At 37.3% G+C, this 20,821-nt stretch overlaps 1 protein-coding gene across 3 annotated transcripts in view; it reads right to left on the reverse strand.

Annotated features, from left to right (window-relative positions):
• Window positions 1-20,821, reverse strand: part of LOC126092311 (ankyrin repeat and IBR domain-containing protein 1-like) — a 564,318-nt gene that overhangs the window by 144,464 nt on the left and 399,033 nt on the right. For all 3 annotated transcript variants that reach the window (XM_049907838.1, XM_049907837.1, XM_049907836.1), the window contains one exon: window positions 10,767-10,877. In XM_049907838.1, coding sequence (XP_049763795.1) covers window positions 10,767-10,877 — 111 coding nt within the window. The remainder of the gene's footprint in view (window positions 1-10,766; window positions 10,878-20,821) is intronic.

The following is a 20,821-nucleotide window of genomic DNA, read 5'->3' on the forward strand; positions in this document are numbered from 1 at the left end:
TGTTTCCAGAATGAGATTTTCACTCTGCAGCAGAGTGTGTGCTGACATGAAACTTCCTGGCAGATTACAACTGTGTGCTTGACCAAGACTCTAACTCGGGACCTATGCCTTTTGTGGGCATGTGCTCTACTATCTGAGAGAGCACTTGCCAGCGAAAGGCAAAGGTCCCGAGTTAAGAGTCTCAGTCTGGCACATAGTTTTAATCTTACAGGAAGTTTCATATCAGCACGCACTCCACTGCAGAGCAAAAATCGCAATCTATGTTTGTAGTGATTGATCGTTAAGTGTATGATCATAATATCTTTTCTCTTAGTGAAGGGATATGTAGTGATCCATGCAATTCATGGAAGGGCATGTATCATGTATATCAAATATAGCCTCAGAGTAAAGATGCGTGATTGCAGTTAGTTTATAAACACTGAACCACGTACGGTGTGAAAGTATTACTCAACAGGTGGGGAATCTACATGCTGGAGAGCATTTGTAATCTCTGTGGAGTAAGGAGGGATGAAGGAGCTCTGGCACCATGGAAGATTTCTGGTACCAAGGAATATGAATATGAGGTATATAAGCAATTGTTGTTATATAATATTCACAGACAGAATGTTAACGAGAAGTCTCTGAGACGGTGATATTAGTTGGTTCCCGTGTAACCTTTTGTGAAAGTTTGTGATAATATACATAATTATTTAGAATAAATTTGCACTTCATTTAAGTAGAGAGCAGTGTTTTATTTTATAGCCACTTTACTTACAGAAATCTGCACAGAACCAAGAAGTTCGATGCCAAGGAAGTACATGGCACAGCATAGCTGGACTCTCAGGTAAATCACTACAGTTGCAATGCTGAATATCTACACCAATCTAATAAAGGAGGATTGAGGTGGCAGTGTTCGGCATAGCTGCATGGAGTAATAAGTCAGGAATAGATGTTGCTCAAGCAGTCAAAACATTGTCACAATAGCTCAATACAGCAGTCATCAGCCACCTAGAAAACACTCCACCAACAGCAAGAGCACACTGTCAATGGTAAAAGTACAATATCCACTAGAGAGCAGAGTTCTGCCCTTTCACCACAACGGCTCTGCCCATATTATCAGGTAGCAATGATATTCTTCCCACTTGCATACAAAGCTGCTTGTGACTAATGATGTATTCTAAAACTCATTTGACATTCCTGAAGGTTCTCCTTTACATAAGTGTCTATTGAATCTGACATGTGAATCAATTAATGATATTTCACATTCCAAATGATTACAGAGCAATATAGCTAAGTAAAAAAAGAAAAATGGTGTGTGCAATTAATGAAACAACATAAGAAAATACATAAAATGTGTATCATATAGGAACAAGGACAGATCCCTATCTTGGGATCTGAATGATATGCCCTTTTGTTCTAATATTCTCTGGGCTCCCCTTGTCTCCTTGAGCAAGGAACAATTAGTTCTAAACACTAAGAATGGTTTTTCATTTGTAAATATGTCTACCATCAGTACTAGAATTTTGCCTCTTTGTGATAAGTAATGACCAGCCATTCTGTCTCTCTGTAATTTTATTGACAGTTTATTTTCAGATCAACTACTCTCAGTAGTTCAGGTGTGAAAGTGATAGTCAATGGTGTATCTGACCATGATGGATAAATGTTACCAATAAAACTTGCTGACCAGTTAGGTTAAGATCATAGACAAAAAGTGTTGTGTCACAGAATCATAAACAAGGATATTATCATGACATTCAGAGAGGAATAATAGGAAGAATGCACTGGAAGAGATTTATATAGTAGACAGTAACAGTAAAAACAAACTATTTCTTAAACATATTCCTGCAGCACTTTTAAGTCTTCTTTTCCACTAAAACACAAAATGATAAAATTAAACAGAGCAGAGACAAGGGTTGGTTAACTGTTGGTGTTAAAGTATCTCCACCTAATTCAGAGAACAGGCTGCAGTAAAGAAATGACACTGTATTAAAGGCCTATTGCAAAATCTTCTTATGTGTTATTAAAAAAAGTATAGTACATTCATTGTGCATAAAGGAAACACATCTCTCCAAGAATAAAACAAAAATAATTTGGAATATTGCTAAACAAGATACAATCAAAAATAGTTATGCAAATAAAGTACACTGACTAATTCTGGGCACACCCCCAACAGATATCAGTTTCAAAAATGCAATTGATACGGTGATCGCAAAATTCATTAGGTTCTAAAAAGTGATAATTCTTATGACTCAGATGGTGTTACTTTCCCAGTGTTAAAATAAGGTTCTGATTTTATGAGACTATACTTAAGCTACCTTTCTAATGAGTCAATGACTCAGATTCATTTTACTTCTTCCAGTCTTTTCAAACATTTTTGAGGAAGTGATCTATGACAGAATTTCTGGCTTATTTTTCTGGACAGAAAACATTAATTAACTCTCATCCAGGGGTGGCTTCTGAGGTAGTGTCGCTGTGCCATGGCACCACTTGTATGGAGGGGGGGGGGGGGGGTCTGCCCTCCCAAGCACTGTGTGAAAGGCTCGGCCATTGGCTTCTACATGCTGCTTATGACGGAGGTGGAGCCACAGCTGCTCTGACTCAGAACTTAACGTTCCTTTTACCAGAGAGCAGTAAAGTGTAGAAGCTACAGAAGAACAATCTGCCATCTAGTGGCCACGTTAGAATATATCAGGCTTAAACTTCTTGTAATCCAGTGCTTGCAAATTTAACAACAGCACCACTATTGGTGCAGAACAAAAAAGACTAACGTGTTCACCATCTGTTGAGCATCTATTTTCCAAACAACAATGTAGTATTTATGTTTATACTCATTACATTTGTGTAATACAGTTCTGTACAAACACATTGTAATAATTGTGTGGTCAGATAATATGCTAGCAAACAAAGTTGACACTTGGTGCAGTGGCTGATGGGAGTGACTGTAAATGGGAAATGCCTTTATGGTCACTCCCATCAGCCACTGCATCAAGTGTCAACTTTGTTTGTGTGTGTAGTAATTGACTGTATATAGCTGCATGCAAAGTGTTAGCTGTAAGTGAAAATTGACTGTGAAAGTACCAAACATGAACAAAATAAGTGAGTTATTAAAAGACACCATTTAGTGACAAAATTCACATAAAAACTCTAGGTAGGCCACTCACGAATCTGAATCTGCGGCAGCACACAAAAAGTCGATGCTGTAACTTCAATCTGGAAATTTACTAAAAGAACAAATGGATTTGTGGTTGTGAAGAAAACAAAACTGTCTGTTTTTCTTGTGTGTTATTTGGGGGAGATGTTCATAGGTGTCAGACCAGAATAAATGATATTGGGCATATATGGTCTAAACTGAAAGTATATGAAATGTCAAAGTGACATATGAATAATGTACCTAGTCTTCCATTTCTAGGCAAAACCAAGATTCAGCAGAAATTAGGTTTGCAATGTAGATAAACAACTGACAGCCACAACACACATGTACGAAAGAATAAATATTTATTGAATTTAAGTGTAAACAGTATTTGGTTCTGTGACGTTTTGGAACTGGTCCTCAGGAGCGACAATGAAACTGATGCCTCTCAAAATAAGGGGGTTTTTCGTGAGCTACCTCAGATCATTGTAGAACTGGATAGAGGATCTTCAAGCTCATCTCAGTCAAACACCAGCTTTTAAAAACATTTCTAAGACAGTTGAGAACGAACTACTGCAATGCATGTTGGAACAGTAGCATGATGAAGTTCATAAAAAAATAAAATGTGCCAATCAGCTGCAATGATCGTGGATTAAACCACAAACGTGTATTGCAAATTTCTGTTAATTATTGTCTTTGCATTATGTTGTTGAAGGAAAACCTGTTGAAAGATGTTGGAACTTTGTCAATCCAGAAAGTCTGAATGCTCATATAATGTCTGAGAGTATTGTGAAAGAAATTGAACCATTAATTGGCAATGTTTGAGCAAAACTGATAGCTCAGAGCTACAACAGTGCAAATGTTATGAGTGGCAAGTCAAATGGCATTCATAAATTAATTAAAGACAAATATCCAAATGCAAAATACATCCATTGTTATGTGCATCAGTTCAACCTTATTATGTCTATGGCAGTCTTTGTTAATCGCAAAGCTCACATCCTTTTCGCACAGTTTTCAGGTATTTCTTCTTTCTCTTCTAAATTGCCACAGAGATCGGAATTGGTGCATAGCATTATTCAAAAAAGCTTGCCCTGTGTGAGTGTGTCACAAGATGCAATTACCATTCACGAATAGCAAAAGATGTTTATGAAAACAGGGAAGATCCTATTACTGTTATGGAAGTCATTGAAACATGTTACAGCATAAAACCATCTTCTACTATTGAGAAAGCTGATTCATACAAACAAAGACTGCAAAACAACGAATTCATTTTCTGGCTATCATTTTCCTACAAGATAATGCCTCATGCAGACATGCTTTTCAGTCATCTTCAGAAGAAGTTAACTGAACCAACCAAAGCAAAACAAGACATACAAAACTTTGAAGCAGTAATGCAAAACATCAGAGATGACACCAACTCCACTGTTAACAAAATTAGTTTCGAAAATGATAAAACAATGCCTGCCAAGAAAATATATCCCAAATTTTCCAGACAAATACCTTGAAATTACAGACACATATACATTTCTGGAAAAAAGGAAGTTGAAGGGTGAGCTTCAAGTCTTCTATGCTAGGCCAGATTTGAGAACAGTTCCTGGCGCAGTTCCGTTTCTTTCACTGATTCTAGAGGATGAGCTTTGTGACATGTTTGAAGAGACTGTTAAAGTTTAGAAACTGCTAATCACGATGCCTGTCTCAACATAAGAAGCTGAGTGGTGCTTTTCAATGCTCAAGAGAATTTAAACGTTTCTACAAAACATTTTGAAAGAGGAATGACTGAGTGCCTACAAAAAGGTATTTGTGTATAAAAACCAAAGCTTTCAATTCAAGAGTGATAGACTTATTTGCCAATCATACACAACCATACATAAAAAAAACACTTACAACTGCAATTTAAAAGCGACCACACATATCCTGTAAGCAGTGAAGAAATCTGCTTTCTATGTTTGTATGTGTGAGAGAGATTTTTAGAGTTTGTGTTGCGATTTACATCTCTTACAGACATGCAAAAAAGATAGCTAAAGCAACCACTTTCTCTCTCTCCCTATCTCTCTAAATGTTAAATGCTTGTTATGACATTCTCTAGGAATATATCAAAGACTTACTGTGTGTAAGTAGGGCACTGTTGTAGTAATTAGTTTAATTCTGTTTCCCGATATGTTTTGTTTGAAATGATATATTACGAAATATATGAATTATTGACATAATTTCATAACATGTTTGATGCTACAAAACATTACGTCACATTTACAGACTGCATCACAGAAATAAAACTAAACTGAAAACAGGGGTGCATAACATGTGAACCCCACAAGATTTGTTACTTGGTTCACTCATGTTCTTAACAAAAACTACAATGTTTATGGCACAATTAAGGACCAAAACTCAACCTTACCAGACACAATCCACACAGAATCAAATACTCAGTTCTAGACAAGCGAGAACGGCTTGCTAATAGATAAAACTATAAATTGGGAAGAAATATTGGTAACATCAAAGGCCATTAATACGTATATTAATCAGATTTTTTAAGCAGTATCTGCAAGATGATCTATGATTAACATCAGACCTAATTTTTTAGAAATGTTTCTGCATTATGAAACTGTCATTTCTGTAACCATAGTCTTGCCAATAAAATATTACATAACCCATATGAATGGAAATAGACAGAATAATTTCTCTAGTTTAATATTTTAACTTTGTCAAAATGAAGCCGTATATTTCAATGTAAGCAAGCAGATCTGAATCTACAGAAACCAATTTTCTGCTAATTGTATGAGATATTCATTTACAGATTTTTAAGAACAAAGTAAAGCAACAGCAATTAACTTGATCTCATTTCTCCAGACCTACTTCTTAGCCTGGTGTTTTGGGTGACTTTTCACAATTAATCCATGACAGATTTCATTTAATATTTTTTGTCATACATCCAATTTCCTGCGCGTGTCTGTATCTGCCAGAACTATAAAAGTGAAAAAGTGTATCCACATTTGATTGTAGATTATCCTTAACACTGTTAACTGAGAATATACTCTTTAAATCTAGTTAATGAAGGCTACTTCTCGTTGTCAATGTACACTTGACTTACTCCATGCCCCAAAAGATTGTCTTACAAGATGTGATCTAAACAGCGTGATGTACCAATATGAATATCTCTAAAGGGACCACACTGTAGACAGGACATTAAACACTAATGAATATATGAATGAGTGATATCTTGTTTGAAACAATATCTTAAGTTCTCTCGTAGTGTGTTTTTGTGTCTCACTGATCCATCAATAACAATAAATTTGCTCAGCTTGGTGACAAAGGTATACAAGTCAACACAGTTATGAAATTCATGGTATATATTGTCTGTTTTATTATTTTTATATTCAGCATCCACAATTTCATAATAAACTAATGGGTGCTGTGAAAATCCAGTTCATTACACACAGAGGTCAACTTTTTCTCAAAAAGGTGTGAACTTATTAAACTCTACAGTGTTCTCTTATTTCCATCACCATCATTTTTCAACTCCAGTTTCCTGGGTGTGGTGTACAAGCACTCACCATCTCCTTCTGTCTTCATACACCTTCTGTTTCAGGACAACTTCCCATTTGTGTCCCATCTCCTCCACATCTGATACTACAGTCTCTATGTGGCATTTTCTTAGTCTTCCCCGAGGTCTCCTTCCTATGACATTCAGGTTGAAATACCTTTTGGCAGATCTTCTGCTGTTCATTCTCATTATGTGACCATACCACTGAAGTCTACATTTCTTTATGACACTGGTAACAGTCAGCTCAATACCAGATACTTTTCGATTAAGCTCATACCTGATTGTGTCCTTTCTAGTTGGTTGGTTCATAGTTCTAATGAACCTCATTTCTGTTGCTTGGATTCTGCTGAAGTCTTCGTTTAGAAAGGTACATGTTTCTCAACCATATGTTAGGATTCATACGAAATAGGTGTGGCACATGGTTGCTTTTGCTTTTTATCATATTTTATCATCACAAAGAAGATGATTTGATTGTAAAAACTGGGTGCTTTCTCTGTTCTTCTGAGTATTTCCTGCTTAATAGTGGTGTCTTTCGAGATCATGCTTCCTAGGTACTCATTCTAGAAATACATTTGAGGTAGTTCCTTGCCTGTTGATGGTCATTTCCACTCTCTTTATTTTACTTATTTTGAGTCTGAAATTTTTGAATGTGTTGTTCCAATCATTAAGTTTCTTCTGTTCTTCACTTCTGTCTTTCCCCATACTACCAAATTACCAACAAGAACCAGGGCACTTGGTTCACTGTCTATTTTCTTGATAGATTTTATGATCTTATCCATTACTACTACAACCAGGAGTGGTGATACGGCACTTCCTTGTAGGACACCTCTTTCTGTTTCAAATCATTCTGATCATTAGTTGCCTATCTGGACACAGCTGTAACACTTATTTTCTGCTGCAGAAATATGTTAACAACATCAGCCACTAATTTTTAAATTTGTTCTAGTATTGTTTTAGCATTGTCTTTCAGTCTTCAATTAAAAATCTTTGACAAACAGTTCAATAACAGAAAACAGTTAGCCCTAGTGATAATTTAACTATAAATTTAATAAGAGATAAACAACGTTTTCATCATGCTTCCTAAAATTTTAGAAATTTCACACACTTTTAAGTAACAAAAATTTGGTCAATATTTTACTGTTACTGTAGGAGCATGATGATTAAGCACTTTACATTGCAAACATCAAAAATATTTTAATGCAAAGTAAGTTGTACTCTAACAATAATGTTAAAATAAAGCAATATAATAATCAACTGAATGTAAACGTTCTTTTTTCTGCTATTGGTAGAGCCACAAGAACATTAAGCAATGTGACTGATTTCAATCACTTTAGTATCATCTCTGTACACTAAAAGAAAGGAAAAAAGTTGAAAGTCAGAATACAATTTGCCAAGTCCTCAACTAGACAAAATATAAAACAATGTCCCCCCCCAGCTGCACATATATGGATTACAGTGAAACCATGTGCTCATGATTTGATGACATTCTATGTTATCCTAACAAAGTTGAAACATATGACTAGACTACACTGAGTGAACATCCCCTCCTCCTCCCCACTGCTGTGTGTGCATCAAATGTCACACATAACCACAAACACTGTTTACAGTGTCTTCAGTGACACTTTTAAGAATTTGAAGTTACATAAACCTTATTCATAAAGGCAAAACATAAACATATTATGTGCCTAAAAATGCTACATTTTTATATAACTACATCTGTTAACATTAATAGGAATCTTATTCAAATATTGAATAAAAGGAAGTACTTTTCAAGTAGCAACGGTGCAATAAAAAGTGGCATGAAAAGATGTAACAAATATTAAATGAATAAATCCTTTACTGGCAATGTATTCAAAGGAATAAAACATATAATTATTTTATTTTCTGAAACAGCAAGAAGATCTGAGTTTAAAAGAATAGGTGCATTCATAAAACAGGTAGTGAAATGATGTAGATTGTCAGTAACATTGGGAAAAGTTCTTCTACTTGCGCCAATAAAAATAAGAGTATATAAAATGTCAGTTGCAATCTCAGCTGTCAACATAATTTTTTCTAAAAATAGATAACTATCACAATAATTATTAAAATGGTATATAAATATAATGAACAACCTTTACAGGATAAAACTGTGTACCAGAGAAGCAATTAAAACAACAACTTTGCCTTTTGTTGACATTACTCTGCCACTGCTGCTTATGATGATTGTGGATTTAAGGAGACTAAACATCTGAGGTTGTTCGTTTCCTATTCACACCACAGAACAGAATCGGTGTAGAATCATGTACCGTATCTGTCTGTGTCTTGAGTAAATTCAATGTGAAAGTGTGAGAAAGTTTTTGAAAAACTTGAGTAACGTGTGTGTAAAGCAGGATATAGGTATGAGGATGTGGAAAACTGCCTGAAAACCACATACAGGATGGCCACGACATGGGCCTCCATCATACAGATTTGAACTGAGAGCAGCCTGGCTCCGCATCTCCTGGAAGCAGCCACTTTTAACATCCACAGTTACCCAGGCAGGTGACAACCTTCTGCTTCCACAAATTATATCAAAGCTTTGATCTGCAGTATCTTTCTTCTGCTTTCTCAAATTCCACAGAGACCTCTTAGGAGAAAGGATAAGGCAGAATGGCTTAACCATGGCCTGTGGGTTGGTATGTTAGATCATGGCTTAAGCCAAGATCATTGCCTTTGGGATAAAATACTGAACTATCTCAGTGCTTAAGTATTCTTTTTAAGTTCAAAACTTTTAATCTGTCAGAGAGGTTAATTTTAGTGTATCTTTACTGCAGAGTTAAGGTTTGATTCCATTAAAGTATTGATGAAGCTCTCACTGGACAATTTCCATTTTTAATTTTTACATAGAGGAAATAAATAATTCAAGAAAGGAATTTTTAAAATCACTGAGTGCATCTTCACAATTTCTACCTTTTTAAATATGTAACCTAGGAAACAGTTTATAACCCCATTTTCACATACCTCTGCAAGTGTATACAGGGAGTCCCAAATCTTTAGAATCAAATTATATGGAAAAAGGACGTTTCTAAATCAAGTATTTTGAAATAAGAAACTAATGGTCACAAATGAATATGAATGATGGTGTAAGATCTCGAATACTGGCTGTATGGCCTTCATGAAAATAAGCAAATAAATAATGATAATAATAATAATAATAAATGAATCACAGTTCAGTGTGATGTACATGTTTATAAATTGCTCATACAGACTGTGTTTCAAAAAAACAATGTCTGCTACTCTGACATTGTCGATACTACCTTGGAAAACTGTGCACAACTGTCTGCAATAAGGTGGTGTTTACCAATATTTGCATTTCATGGCTGGTTGCTGATGATGGATCATTACTAGGTACAAAATCCTGCAGGAACACATTTAATATATGGCCCAGCAGGATTTAGAACCCCAAAAGCTGAATGAACATATATTCCTAAGCGAAAGAAAGTTTGCCACTCTAGATAGAAACATATGAGAAACTGGGTTCTTTAAGTGACAGAGTGTTGGGCCATGACCCATTACAAAAAATTGGTCTTACATTACAGTAGAGTTTAAGGAGATAGTGTTGGATAATGTGAAAAAATACGTAACCCTACAAATATCTCATTAGAGAAAGCAGAGCTTATTGAGAGATTCATAGCAGCCTGTGTTCTTGCATGTGAGTATGGTATATTTGGCTGGGAGTTTCCTTTTGGGTAGTTTGGCTGCCTGGTGCAAGTATTTTTGGTGCCACTTCAGCAAACTGTGTATCGATGATGATGAGTACAAAACACACACGCACACACAATCCTCATCAGAGAAAATTCCTGATACAGCTGGGAATTGAACCTGGGGCCTGTTCATTAAGAGTCAGCAACACTAATCATAAGACCACTTAGTGCTGACTGTATTCTTGCATAATAGGCTTTAGTTCCTCATCTCAAAATACTCATTTTAGGATCCTCTCTCCCTTTTGTTGGACATGGAAGGTTCTTTTTTTTAGAATTTAATTGGGGATACAAACAGATTAACCTTCACTTGTGTAAGGTCCCTAGCACACTGCCTCACTTTCCTAGTACCTTGTCTCACTTTAGAGAAGGATGAGAGTACTAACTAAATACTCACATCCTCATCAGAGTCCATTGGCTGCCATTCAAGGGGTATTCCCATGGTACCAGGATGTCCCTGCAACTCTTTGACCCATGGGTTTGTCATTACTGCCTGATCCATTGGTAACTGCACAGGATAAAACAAAAGCAAGTTGCATTGAAATTACCTGTAGTACACACCTAGTGTTCATAATTTAGCAATGACAAATGATTTGCAACCAAATTTCAGGGAAACTACTCCAACAAAATAAAATGTAAGCAAAAATAATTGTATCCTTCAACACAAAAAGCCTGTATAAACTGGCTTGCGATACAACACTAGATTATTACTAATCATTACTTGGACAGTTATGCTTTGGCTTCTCTGTTTCTCACAGTTTGAATGTCACTTGGGAATTCAACAAAATTTTATGTACTATTGCAACTGTTTCTATATTTGCCCATCCAAACAACATAAATGGATAATTTATCTTTTCCAGTATATTTATCAACTAATTTTTTTATTGGGTCATTTTTACCTCTGCAAGATCCTTCTTTACTGTAAATGTATTGCCTGTTAATATTTTGTTGTATCAAGCAATCCTTTATAAATGTACTGTATGGAAAATCATTATGTACACCAGTCAGCTACCACAGCTAAAATACCACATGTATGAGTCATAAAAATTACTCAGAGGATAAGTTCTGTTCTCCTTTTTGTAAATACATTTTCCTGCACTAATTTTAATCCCCATTGTAGGAGGGAACTCAAAGAAATAGAAAAGTAAGGAAAGAGGATGGAAGAGTATATGGTAAGCAAAGACTTCTTGCTATGCTTCCCTTTAAGGATAGTTTTGACAGTGCAATCATTGGAATCATTATACGGATGTACATAGTAGTGATGTCTTGCACAGTTGTTTTCTAAGCTAGGTGGTTGAAGGTTTGACATACAAAATTCATTGGTTGCTCAGCATGCTCTCAATCTGTTCATCTAAATAGGATGTGTGTTGATGAACCTTCTACTGTATAACATACTACAACCACACTACAACAGGTTTAGTCCATTCACTAAATACATGTCACTGAGAAATATAAGAACCGATCACTTTGAAAAATACTGTCTGCCAAATAAAGCAAGAAAGGAAGGGAGAAACAAAGGAAACAATGAAGGAAGATCAGGGTCAGTAATAAGTTCATTAGAGACATAACACAAGTTTAGATTGAGGAAGAATGAGGAAGGAAACTAGCCATGAGCATTTGAAGGAATCATCCCAGCATTCACCTTAAGTGATTGGGTAACTCAAGGGAAACCTCAGCTGTATGACTGGAGGGGGATTTGAACCACCATCCTCCTGAATGTGAGTCCGTTGTCTTACCACTGTACCAACTTGCTCAGTAACACCTGCTGAACAATATTGTTTTGTTGTTTGCACACTTTTTACTTGCTTCTCAGCTCCCAAATCCTCAAATGATAGTATGCTTCCCTATTATGTTTTTTTAGAAACAACATCCATCCCCCATAGTACAACGTCATGATATTTTAACTTCTTGTTTCTCAGTACACCAATATCTTCCTACATGAAACACTTCAACATCACTCCAAGAGTAGTCGAAATAATACAAATCTAAACCAAATGAGTAAAATGTGTGTTTATCAATCATATTAAAACTAGGCTTACTCAAAGAATTAAGGTAAATGGATAACACAGGACTAGGTGGAATCATATACAGATGACACTGTACTTAAAAAACTGTAAAATTACTGTCATAACAAATTAATTACTATTTTAATTAAGGAACTACAGAACAACAGTCAAAATACAGCTGTCAATGATGTTATACATATGTCAGTCCATTTAGACACTATATGGCAATTTAGATGAAACAAATCTATAGTAAAACTGAAAAAAATAAAAACTAACACGCAGCAACTAGTCTGGACACTCCTTATAAATATCAAAATAACTGTCTATTCACTTCTTGATGACAGATCATCTCCAAGGAACTGCATAGTGACAAGTGACTACTAATTATTTCTCTCCTAGATGGAATCAGTGGGTAGTACAGTAATTCGGTTATCATCCCATCACTCTCCTGGCAGTACGAATCAGATTTTTTAAAATAAGAAGCACTACTTTTCCTTCAAATAGCTTCTCACTTGTTGTCTACTGACTCGACTGCATACTTATTCTCTAACAAGGAAAACTCCCAAACTCCAATGGGGATCAAAATCAGGTCTTGTACATGATGGCCAGACAAACTGGCTGCTCAGTTACTGAACTGGACAAATATCATAATACTAGGGTGGAATAAGTACTATTGACTTTCACAGCAAACAAAAGGTTTGTTCAGACTATGCAGGTATCTGAAAACCCCTTCACTGGATACTTTCTACAGGGTGAACATTAATAAAACCGTGAAACTGAACGGATGGACTCCTGACTGGAATTGGAGGAAAAAAAGGCCCTATGAACATATGTCCAGAAAAACATCAATGCATAAGAGATGGCAGTGACAAATGACAGTCCCTCTGACTACATGCTACATGTTCCTTGCTCGTTGCATGCTGTGTGGTTGACGCAGCATACTGTACACACCAGAATGGTCTGGTATTCAAGTCGAGAACAAACCAAGATGGTGTTCGTGTATGGCCAAACAAATGGAAACAGTGCATACACCTCATTAGGAGGACCAGGTTCTAAAAGATATGAGATGAACCCAAGTACAAGCTGCCCCAGATCTGGTGTATGCAAGGTCCACCACCTAAATGCATGTTCATCTGCCTGAAAGAACCCATGTTGACACAAATACCCAAAAAGGGCTTGAAATGTCATGTGATGTGTTTGGTGTCCGGGAGAGTACTTGTTCTAGTATAGCTCTGCTATGTCTCAACCATTTCCATCTGCTTGGCTATACACAAACACCTACTGGCTTGTTCCCAACATGCATATCAGACCATTCTGCTGCTTACAGTACACTGTGTCAATAACACAGCCTGCAACACACAAGGAACATGCAGCACATGATCATGGGAACTGTCATTCATCAGTGCATCTACTGTGGCAAGGATGCATTTCTGGACACATATTCATAGGACCTTTTTCCTCCATTTCCAGTCAGGAATCCACCCCTGAAATTTGTCGGTTTTATTACATGTTCACCCTATTTAAAGAACAGAAATCATTAGTCAAAAACAGGAAAACATGTGGTTTACAAATAAAATTAGAGACTAACTCGTCACGTAAAATTAGCAAACTGCACAGTTTAAATTTATGTCATACTAAGGAAAATACTAATACTTCTACATAAAAGTGATAAATCTGCAAAACGGGGCTCATAGTGTTTGTGTGATCAGAAACTATTCTCATGAAGTGGAATGCAGTGTGGGATACCACAAATGACCAAATTAGGGAAGAAAAGGAAATTTACTGATTCAAAAATCACACTGTATGTGAAAGCAGAAAATTCATAGCTCATAAAGTTACAAGTTTGACAATGAATTTATAGACCTTTTTTCAAGAACAGTAAAAAAACCTCCATCAAGACTCTTAAGAACTCTGCAGTCACTCTTATTATCAATTACATTCCCTTCAACTACCTATTCTGACCTCCCACAACTGGGGATGATACTGAAAATGTTATAAGAAAAGGAAATAAAAAATAATTCCCCAGGTCCTGACACAATTTTCACTGATCTACTTGATTAGTGTTCCACGTACATCAGTAAGCCCATTTTCAAAATCATACACGCCTTACTTGAAGATGGACTGTACCCTAGTTAGTGAGGAGAGCAGGGGAAATTCTGTTGCTCTACAGAAAGAGGGAAAACCAATGACACACCAATAGCAATATTATGTGTATCATTCAAGGTCACTGAACATTATGTTGCTCTAAGACTAGACAGATTCTTGGAATCACAGAATATTATTTCATCTTCCAAACATGAATTACATAAAAAGTCATGTGTACATGGTTTGTATGAATTTCTTGATCAACACTCAAAATAATGGTCATCAATGATTCGACACCCACTGTTGAATTACTTCACCCTGTAGAACTTTCTATGTCTTCGAGTCTTCAACAATATGTGTCCATGCTTCTGCTTCATATTTTCCATGTCATCAACAACTAGGTCACTGTGTGAGGCTTTAAATCCAGCAAAGGGCTTCCTTGGCTCTTGGTGCTGAGTAATAATCAGTTTTTAACAGCCTTCATATTAGAAACCATGTCTCACAAAATTAGACAAAACTCGTAACACATACAACTGATAGTAAATACTCTTTTTCAGTCATATCTCAGTTTTTAAGACTTCTTAGTTTAACAAAAGGGCTCCACAACAATATAACTCTTTATTTATTTCTTTACCTTTCCATTCAGTCCTCAGCTGCTATAAATACCAAAACACATCCAAATCTTTTACGATTTATTTATCAGTACAACATTCTTTTCTGTGTGTTGATTATATATTATTTTAGAAACGCTATAAGTGAGGAGGATGAGGGGTCAATAGTTCCTCCCTTGTCCATCTTCTTTTTTGTAAAGCAGAATGAACACTGGCTGGCTATAATTCAAGTACAGCTACTCACAGAGGTTCAGTATGGGCTGTAATTAGTGTATGGTGGCAAAAATTGGTAGATACAGTAATGTGTTAATGCAGAACTGGAAAAAATATTAGTTTCAGTTTTGGCCACCAGGTACAAATGTCATTTGACAGTGTGAACCAAAAATCTTCTAGATCGACTCCTTGACTGTTGTTGTTGTTGTTGTTGTTGTTGTTGTCTTCAGTCCTGAGACTGGTTTGATGCAGCTCTCCATGCTACTCTATCCTGTGCAAGCTTCTTCATCTCCCAGTACCTACTGCAACCTATATCCTTCTGAATCTGCTTAGTGTATTCATCTCTTGGTCTCCCCCCCCCATGAACCATGGACCCCCCCCCCCCATGAACCATGGACCTTGCCGTTGGTGGGGAGGCTTGCGTGCCTCAGCGATACAGATAGCCGTACCGTAGGTACAACTACAACGGAGGGGTATCTGTTGAGAGGCCAGACAAACGTGTGGTTCCTGAAGAGGGGCAGCAGCCTTTTCAGTAGTTGCAGGGGCAACAGTCTGGATGATTGACTGATCTGGCCTTGTAACAATAACCAAAACGGCCTTGCTGTGCTGGTACTGCGAACGGCTGAAAGCAAGGGGAAACTACGGCCGTAATTTTTCCCGAGGGCATGCAGCTTTACTGTATGATTAAATGATGATGGCGTCTTCTTGGGTAAAATATTCCGGAGGTAAAATAGTCCCCCATTCGGATCTCCGGGCGGGGACTACTCAAGAGGATGTCATTATCAGGAGAAAGAAAACTGGCGTTCTACGGATCGGAGCGTGGAATGTCAGATCCCTTAATCGGGCAGGTAGATTAGAAAATTTAAAAAGGGAAATGGATAGGTTAAAGTTAGATATAGTGGGAATTAGTGAAGTTCGGTGGCAGGCGGAACAAGACTTCTGGTCAGGTGACTACAGGGTTATAAACACAAAGTCAAATAGGGGTAATGCAGGAGTAGGTTTAATAATGAATAGGAAAATAGGAATGCGGGTAAGCTACTACAAACAGCACAGTGAACACATTATTGTGGCCAAGATAGATACGAAGCCTACACCTACTACAGTAGTACAAGTTTATATGCCAACTAGCTCTGCAGATGACGAAGAAATTGAAGAAATGTATGATGAAATAAAAGAAATTATTCAGATAGTGAAGGGAGACGAAAATTTAATAGTCATGGGTGACTGGAATTCGAGTGTAGGAAAAGGGAGAGAAGGAAACGTAGTAGGTGAATATGGATTGGGGCTAAGAAATGAAAGAGGAAGCCGCCTGGTAGAATTTTGCACAGAGCACAACTTAATCATAGCTAACACTTGGTTTAAGAATCATGATAGAAGGTTGTATACATGGAAGAACCCTGGAGATACTAAAAGGTATCAGATAGATTATATAATGGTAAGACAGAGATTTAGGAACCAGGTTTTAAATTGTAAGACATTTCCAGGGGCAGATGTGGACTCTGACCACAATCTATTGGCTATGACCTGTAGATTAAAACTGAAGAAACTACAAAAAGGTGGGAATTTAAGGAGATGGGACCTGGATAAACTGAAAGAACCAGAGGTTGTACAGAGTTTCAGGGAGAGCATAAGGGAACAATTGACAGGAATGGGGGAAAGAAATACAGTAGAAGAGGAATGGGTAGCTTTGAGGGATGAAGTAGTGAAGGCAGCAGAGGATCAAGTAGGTAAAAAGACGAGGGCTAGTAGAAATCCTTGGGTAACAGAAGAAATATTGAATTTAATTGATGAAAGGAGAAAATATAAAAATGCAGTAAATGAAGCAGGCAAAAAGGAATACAAACGTCTCAAAAATGAGATCGACAGGAAGTGCAGAATGGCTAAGCGGGGATGGCTAGAGGACAAATGTAAGGATGTAGAGGCTTATCTCACTAGGGGTAAGATAGATACTGCCTACAGGAAAATTAAAGAGACCTTTGGAGATAAGAGAACCACTTGTATGAACATCAAGAGCTCAGATGGAAACCCAGTTCTAAGCAAAGAAGGGAAAGCAGAAAGGTGGAAGGAGTATATAGAGGGTCTATACAAGGGCGATGTACTTGAGGACAATATTTTGGAAATGGAAGAGGATGTAGATGAAGATGAAATGGGAGATACGATACTGCGTGAAGAGTTTGACAGAGCACTGAAAGACCTGAGTCGAAACAAGGCCCCCGGAGTAGACAACATTCCAGTAGAACTACTGACGGCCTTGGGAGAGCCAGTCCTGACAAAACTCTACCATCTGGTGAGCAAGATGTATGAAACATGCGAAATACCCTCAGACTTCAAGAAGAATATAATCATTCCAATCCCAAAGAAAGCAGGTGTTTACAGATGTGAAAATTACCGAACAATCAGTTTAATAAGCCACAGCTGCAAAATACTAACACGAATTCTTTACAGACGAATGGAAAAAACTAGTAGAAGCCGACCTCGGGGAAGATCAGTTTGGATTCCGTAGAAATACTGGAACACGTGAGGCAATACTGACCTTACGACTTATCTTAGAAGAAAGATTAAGGAAAGGCAAACCTACGTTTCTAGCATTTGTAGACTCCTTGCCTAACACACCTAAAGGCATTTGCATCCTGAGCCTTTTTCCCTTCCTTGGACTGCAGTCTCACTTCCTGTTGCTTCTTGTTTCTCTCTTTGCTTTATTTTTTACAGCCCTAGGCAAAATGACCCTCTTTACCATTAGTGTAACAGGTAATTTTTTGTTTCCTAATTATGCTAGCTAACTGGGCTGATTGTTTCTCTCTCCCTCAATGAACAGTCTTGAAGTTAGTTCATTAAGTGTTTCCTTCTCATAGGGGACAGACTCCCATGCTGAAAGGAAATGTTTATTTCTCTCTGGCAATGATATCGACACCTTGGTTCTTATCATTTTCTCTGAAATTGGTTTACCCCATTGCTTCAATTTAGTGCCGATTTCTTCTATTTTTGACATAACTGTACTCACTGAGTCATCGCCAAACTGGAGAGAGAAAAACTTTTGTTGAAGTAGGTGAATGTTCACTGCAGAGTCTTTTCACACATTGTCTTCAGTTTAGTCCACACGCCAGCTAACATAATACACAACAGTAGGTGAGTGAGTGGCACTACATCCATATGCATCACAATAAGTCCCTGTGCCTTTGATTCCTGTTACTGTACAGAAAAAACCAAGTATCCTATGACTATAACAGCAATAGGTTACAGATGGAATTGGCCAACTCATACAAATACCTGAGTGTAACACTTTGTAGGAACATGAAATGGATTGATCACATACGCTCAGCTGTGGGTAAAGCATGTGGGAGACTTTGGTTTATTGGTATAATACTAGGGAACTGCTATCAGTCTACAAAAGAGATAGCTTACAAATCATTCATGTGAGCCATTCTAGAATATTTTTCAACTCTATGGGAACCATACCAAAAACGACCAACAGGGGATATTGAACAAACAGGGAAAAGTGCAGGGCAACTGGTCACAGGTCTGTTTGACCCATGGGCTACCAAGACGCTGAAGAAACTGCACTGGCAGACTCTTTAAGATAAGACATAAACTGTCCCGAGAAAGTTATTAACAAAGTTTCAATAACCGGCTTTAAATGATAACTCTAGGAATATACTACAATCCCCTATGCACCATTCATTTCATGATGACAAGATAAAATAATTACTGCATGCACAGAGGCATTCAAACAATCATTCTTCCCACAATCCAAACATGAATGGAACAGAAAGAAATCCTAATAATATGTGCAGTGGAACATAGCCTCTGCCACGCACCTCACAGGGGTTTGCAGAGTGTAGATGTAGATGTATACATTGAGAATTCTCAATATGGAAGAGATATGGTGACCTTGCTATCCAAAGTAGGGTTTGGCAAGCATGAAGACAAGCATTACAAACTGAAATGGAAGATCAGGGTGGCTTGCAATGAAGGGTAAAAAAACAGGCGTAGAATATTGTCAATGTATCTTTGTGTCAGAAGGGTGTCATGGATGACAACCAAAGGGATCTTGCTATGAAAAGAAGTGGCATACCAGACAATCACTCCTGGTTGTTGGGCCGTATGGTTGGTGACAGTCAGAAAGGTATCCCAACACAGGGATGCTGGTGGAGGGAGTCTCCAGACATGTCATCCTGGTCATCAGGGCCTGGAATTTCATTGACTGGACTAAGACTATCTTCAGTCATGAGTGACCATGAACTGTGAAGATGTCTCTGGAGACACTCCAGACAGTTGTGCGGTGCAAACCTGACTGTCACCCACCATATAGCCCGACAACCAGGAGTGATGGTCTGGAATGCCATTTCTCGTTATAGCAGGTCCACTGGTCAGCCACTTGTCATCCGTGGCACCCATACACCACAGAGGTAAGCCAATGATATTCTGTATCCCATTTTGTTGCTCTTCACAGCAAGCCATATTCGACTTATATTTCAGCAAGATTATAAGATTATGCTTGCCTACACACTGTGAGAATTTCTACTGTTTGTCTTCATACTTCCACACCCTTCGTCGTCTAGCAAGATTGCCAGATCTCTCTCCAGTTGAGAGCATTTGGAGTATTACGTGCAGGGCCCTGCAATCAGCTAGTGATTTTGACAATCTAACACACCATTTGGACAGAATTTGGCATGAAAACCCTCAGGACAACAACCAACAACTCTGCCACTCAATGCCAAGCCAAATAACTGTTTGCATACGGGCCAGAGATGGAACTTCTTTTGTCTTATAGTGTACATTGCAAAATCCATAATTAATCATCTCTGAGACTGATATGCAGTTCCTTATGCTAAAAGTTAACACTGATCAGCAAACAAAAGCTAATAAATCTGAGTCTGGGAAAGTAGACCACAAGCCAAAAACTGAATAATCTAGGAAACTGTTCAAAGTTATGAACTGAATTGATGTATACTGTACTAATGATATGCATGGAAAATACATTTATTAACAAAACCATGATCTTATTAGAAGACTGTTTTCTCCCAAAAGCTAATAAGATTAGACCAAAGTCTAAGAAAATTCTTAGGTTGTCAAGGAATAAAGGTACCTTTCAGGAAAAAAAAGGAACTGTACCTTCATGCTGTAACATTTCTGATCTTTATTCTGCTGCTCATTAGAAGGCTTACTACAAAATACTGAAGAAAGGAATTCAAACATCAAAGCAAATGCATTGTGACAAAATCCTAGTAACATCAGGTAACAAAATAAAGATAGTACAGCATATAGTGAATGAAAAGGCAGGCAGAACCAGAGGTAAGGAATATCATGTAGCTTTAAGTGTAAATGATAAATTGGTGACAAATGTTTGCTGCAAAACTTTATCAAGCATTTTATATCTGTTACTGAAAAGTTGTGGCTGTCAGGATCAGTAAATGGTGCCACAGAACACCTGAGATCAGTCAATACAGATAACTTCAGTAACATATGACTGTGACACATGAGAAGAAGCAATGCCCATTACAAAATCCTTGAAATCAAAAAATCTGTAGATGAGGATA

The sequence above is a fragment of the Schistocerca cancellata genome, chromosome 7, assembly GCF_023864275.1.
Source record: "Schistocerca cancellata isolate TAMUIC-IGC-003103 chromosome 7, iqSchCanc2.1, whole genome shotgun sequence".
Lineage (NCBI taxonomy): Eukaryota > Metazoa > Arthropoda > Insecta > Orthoptera > Acrididae > Schistocerca > Schistocerca cancellata.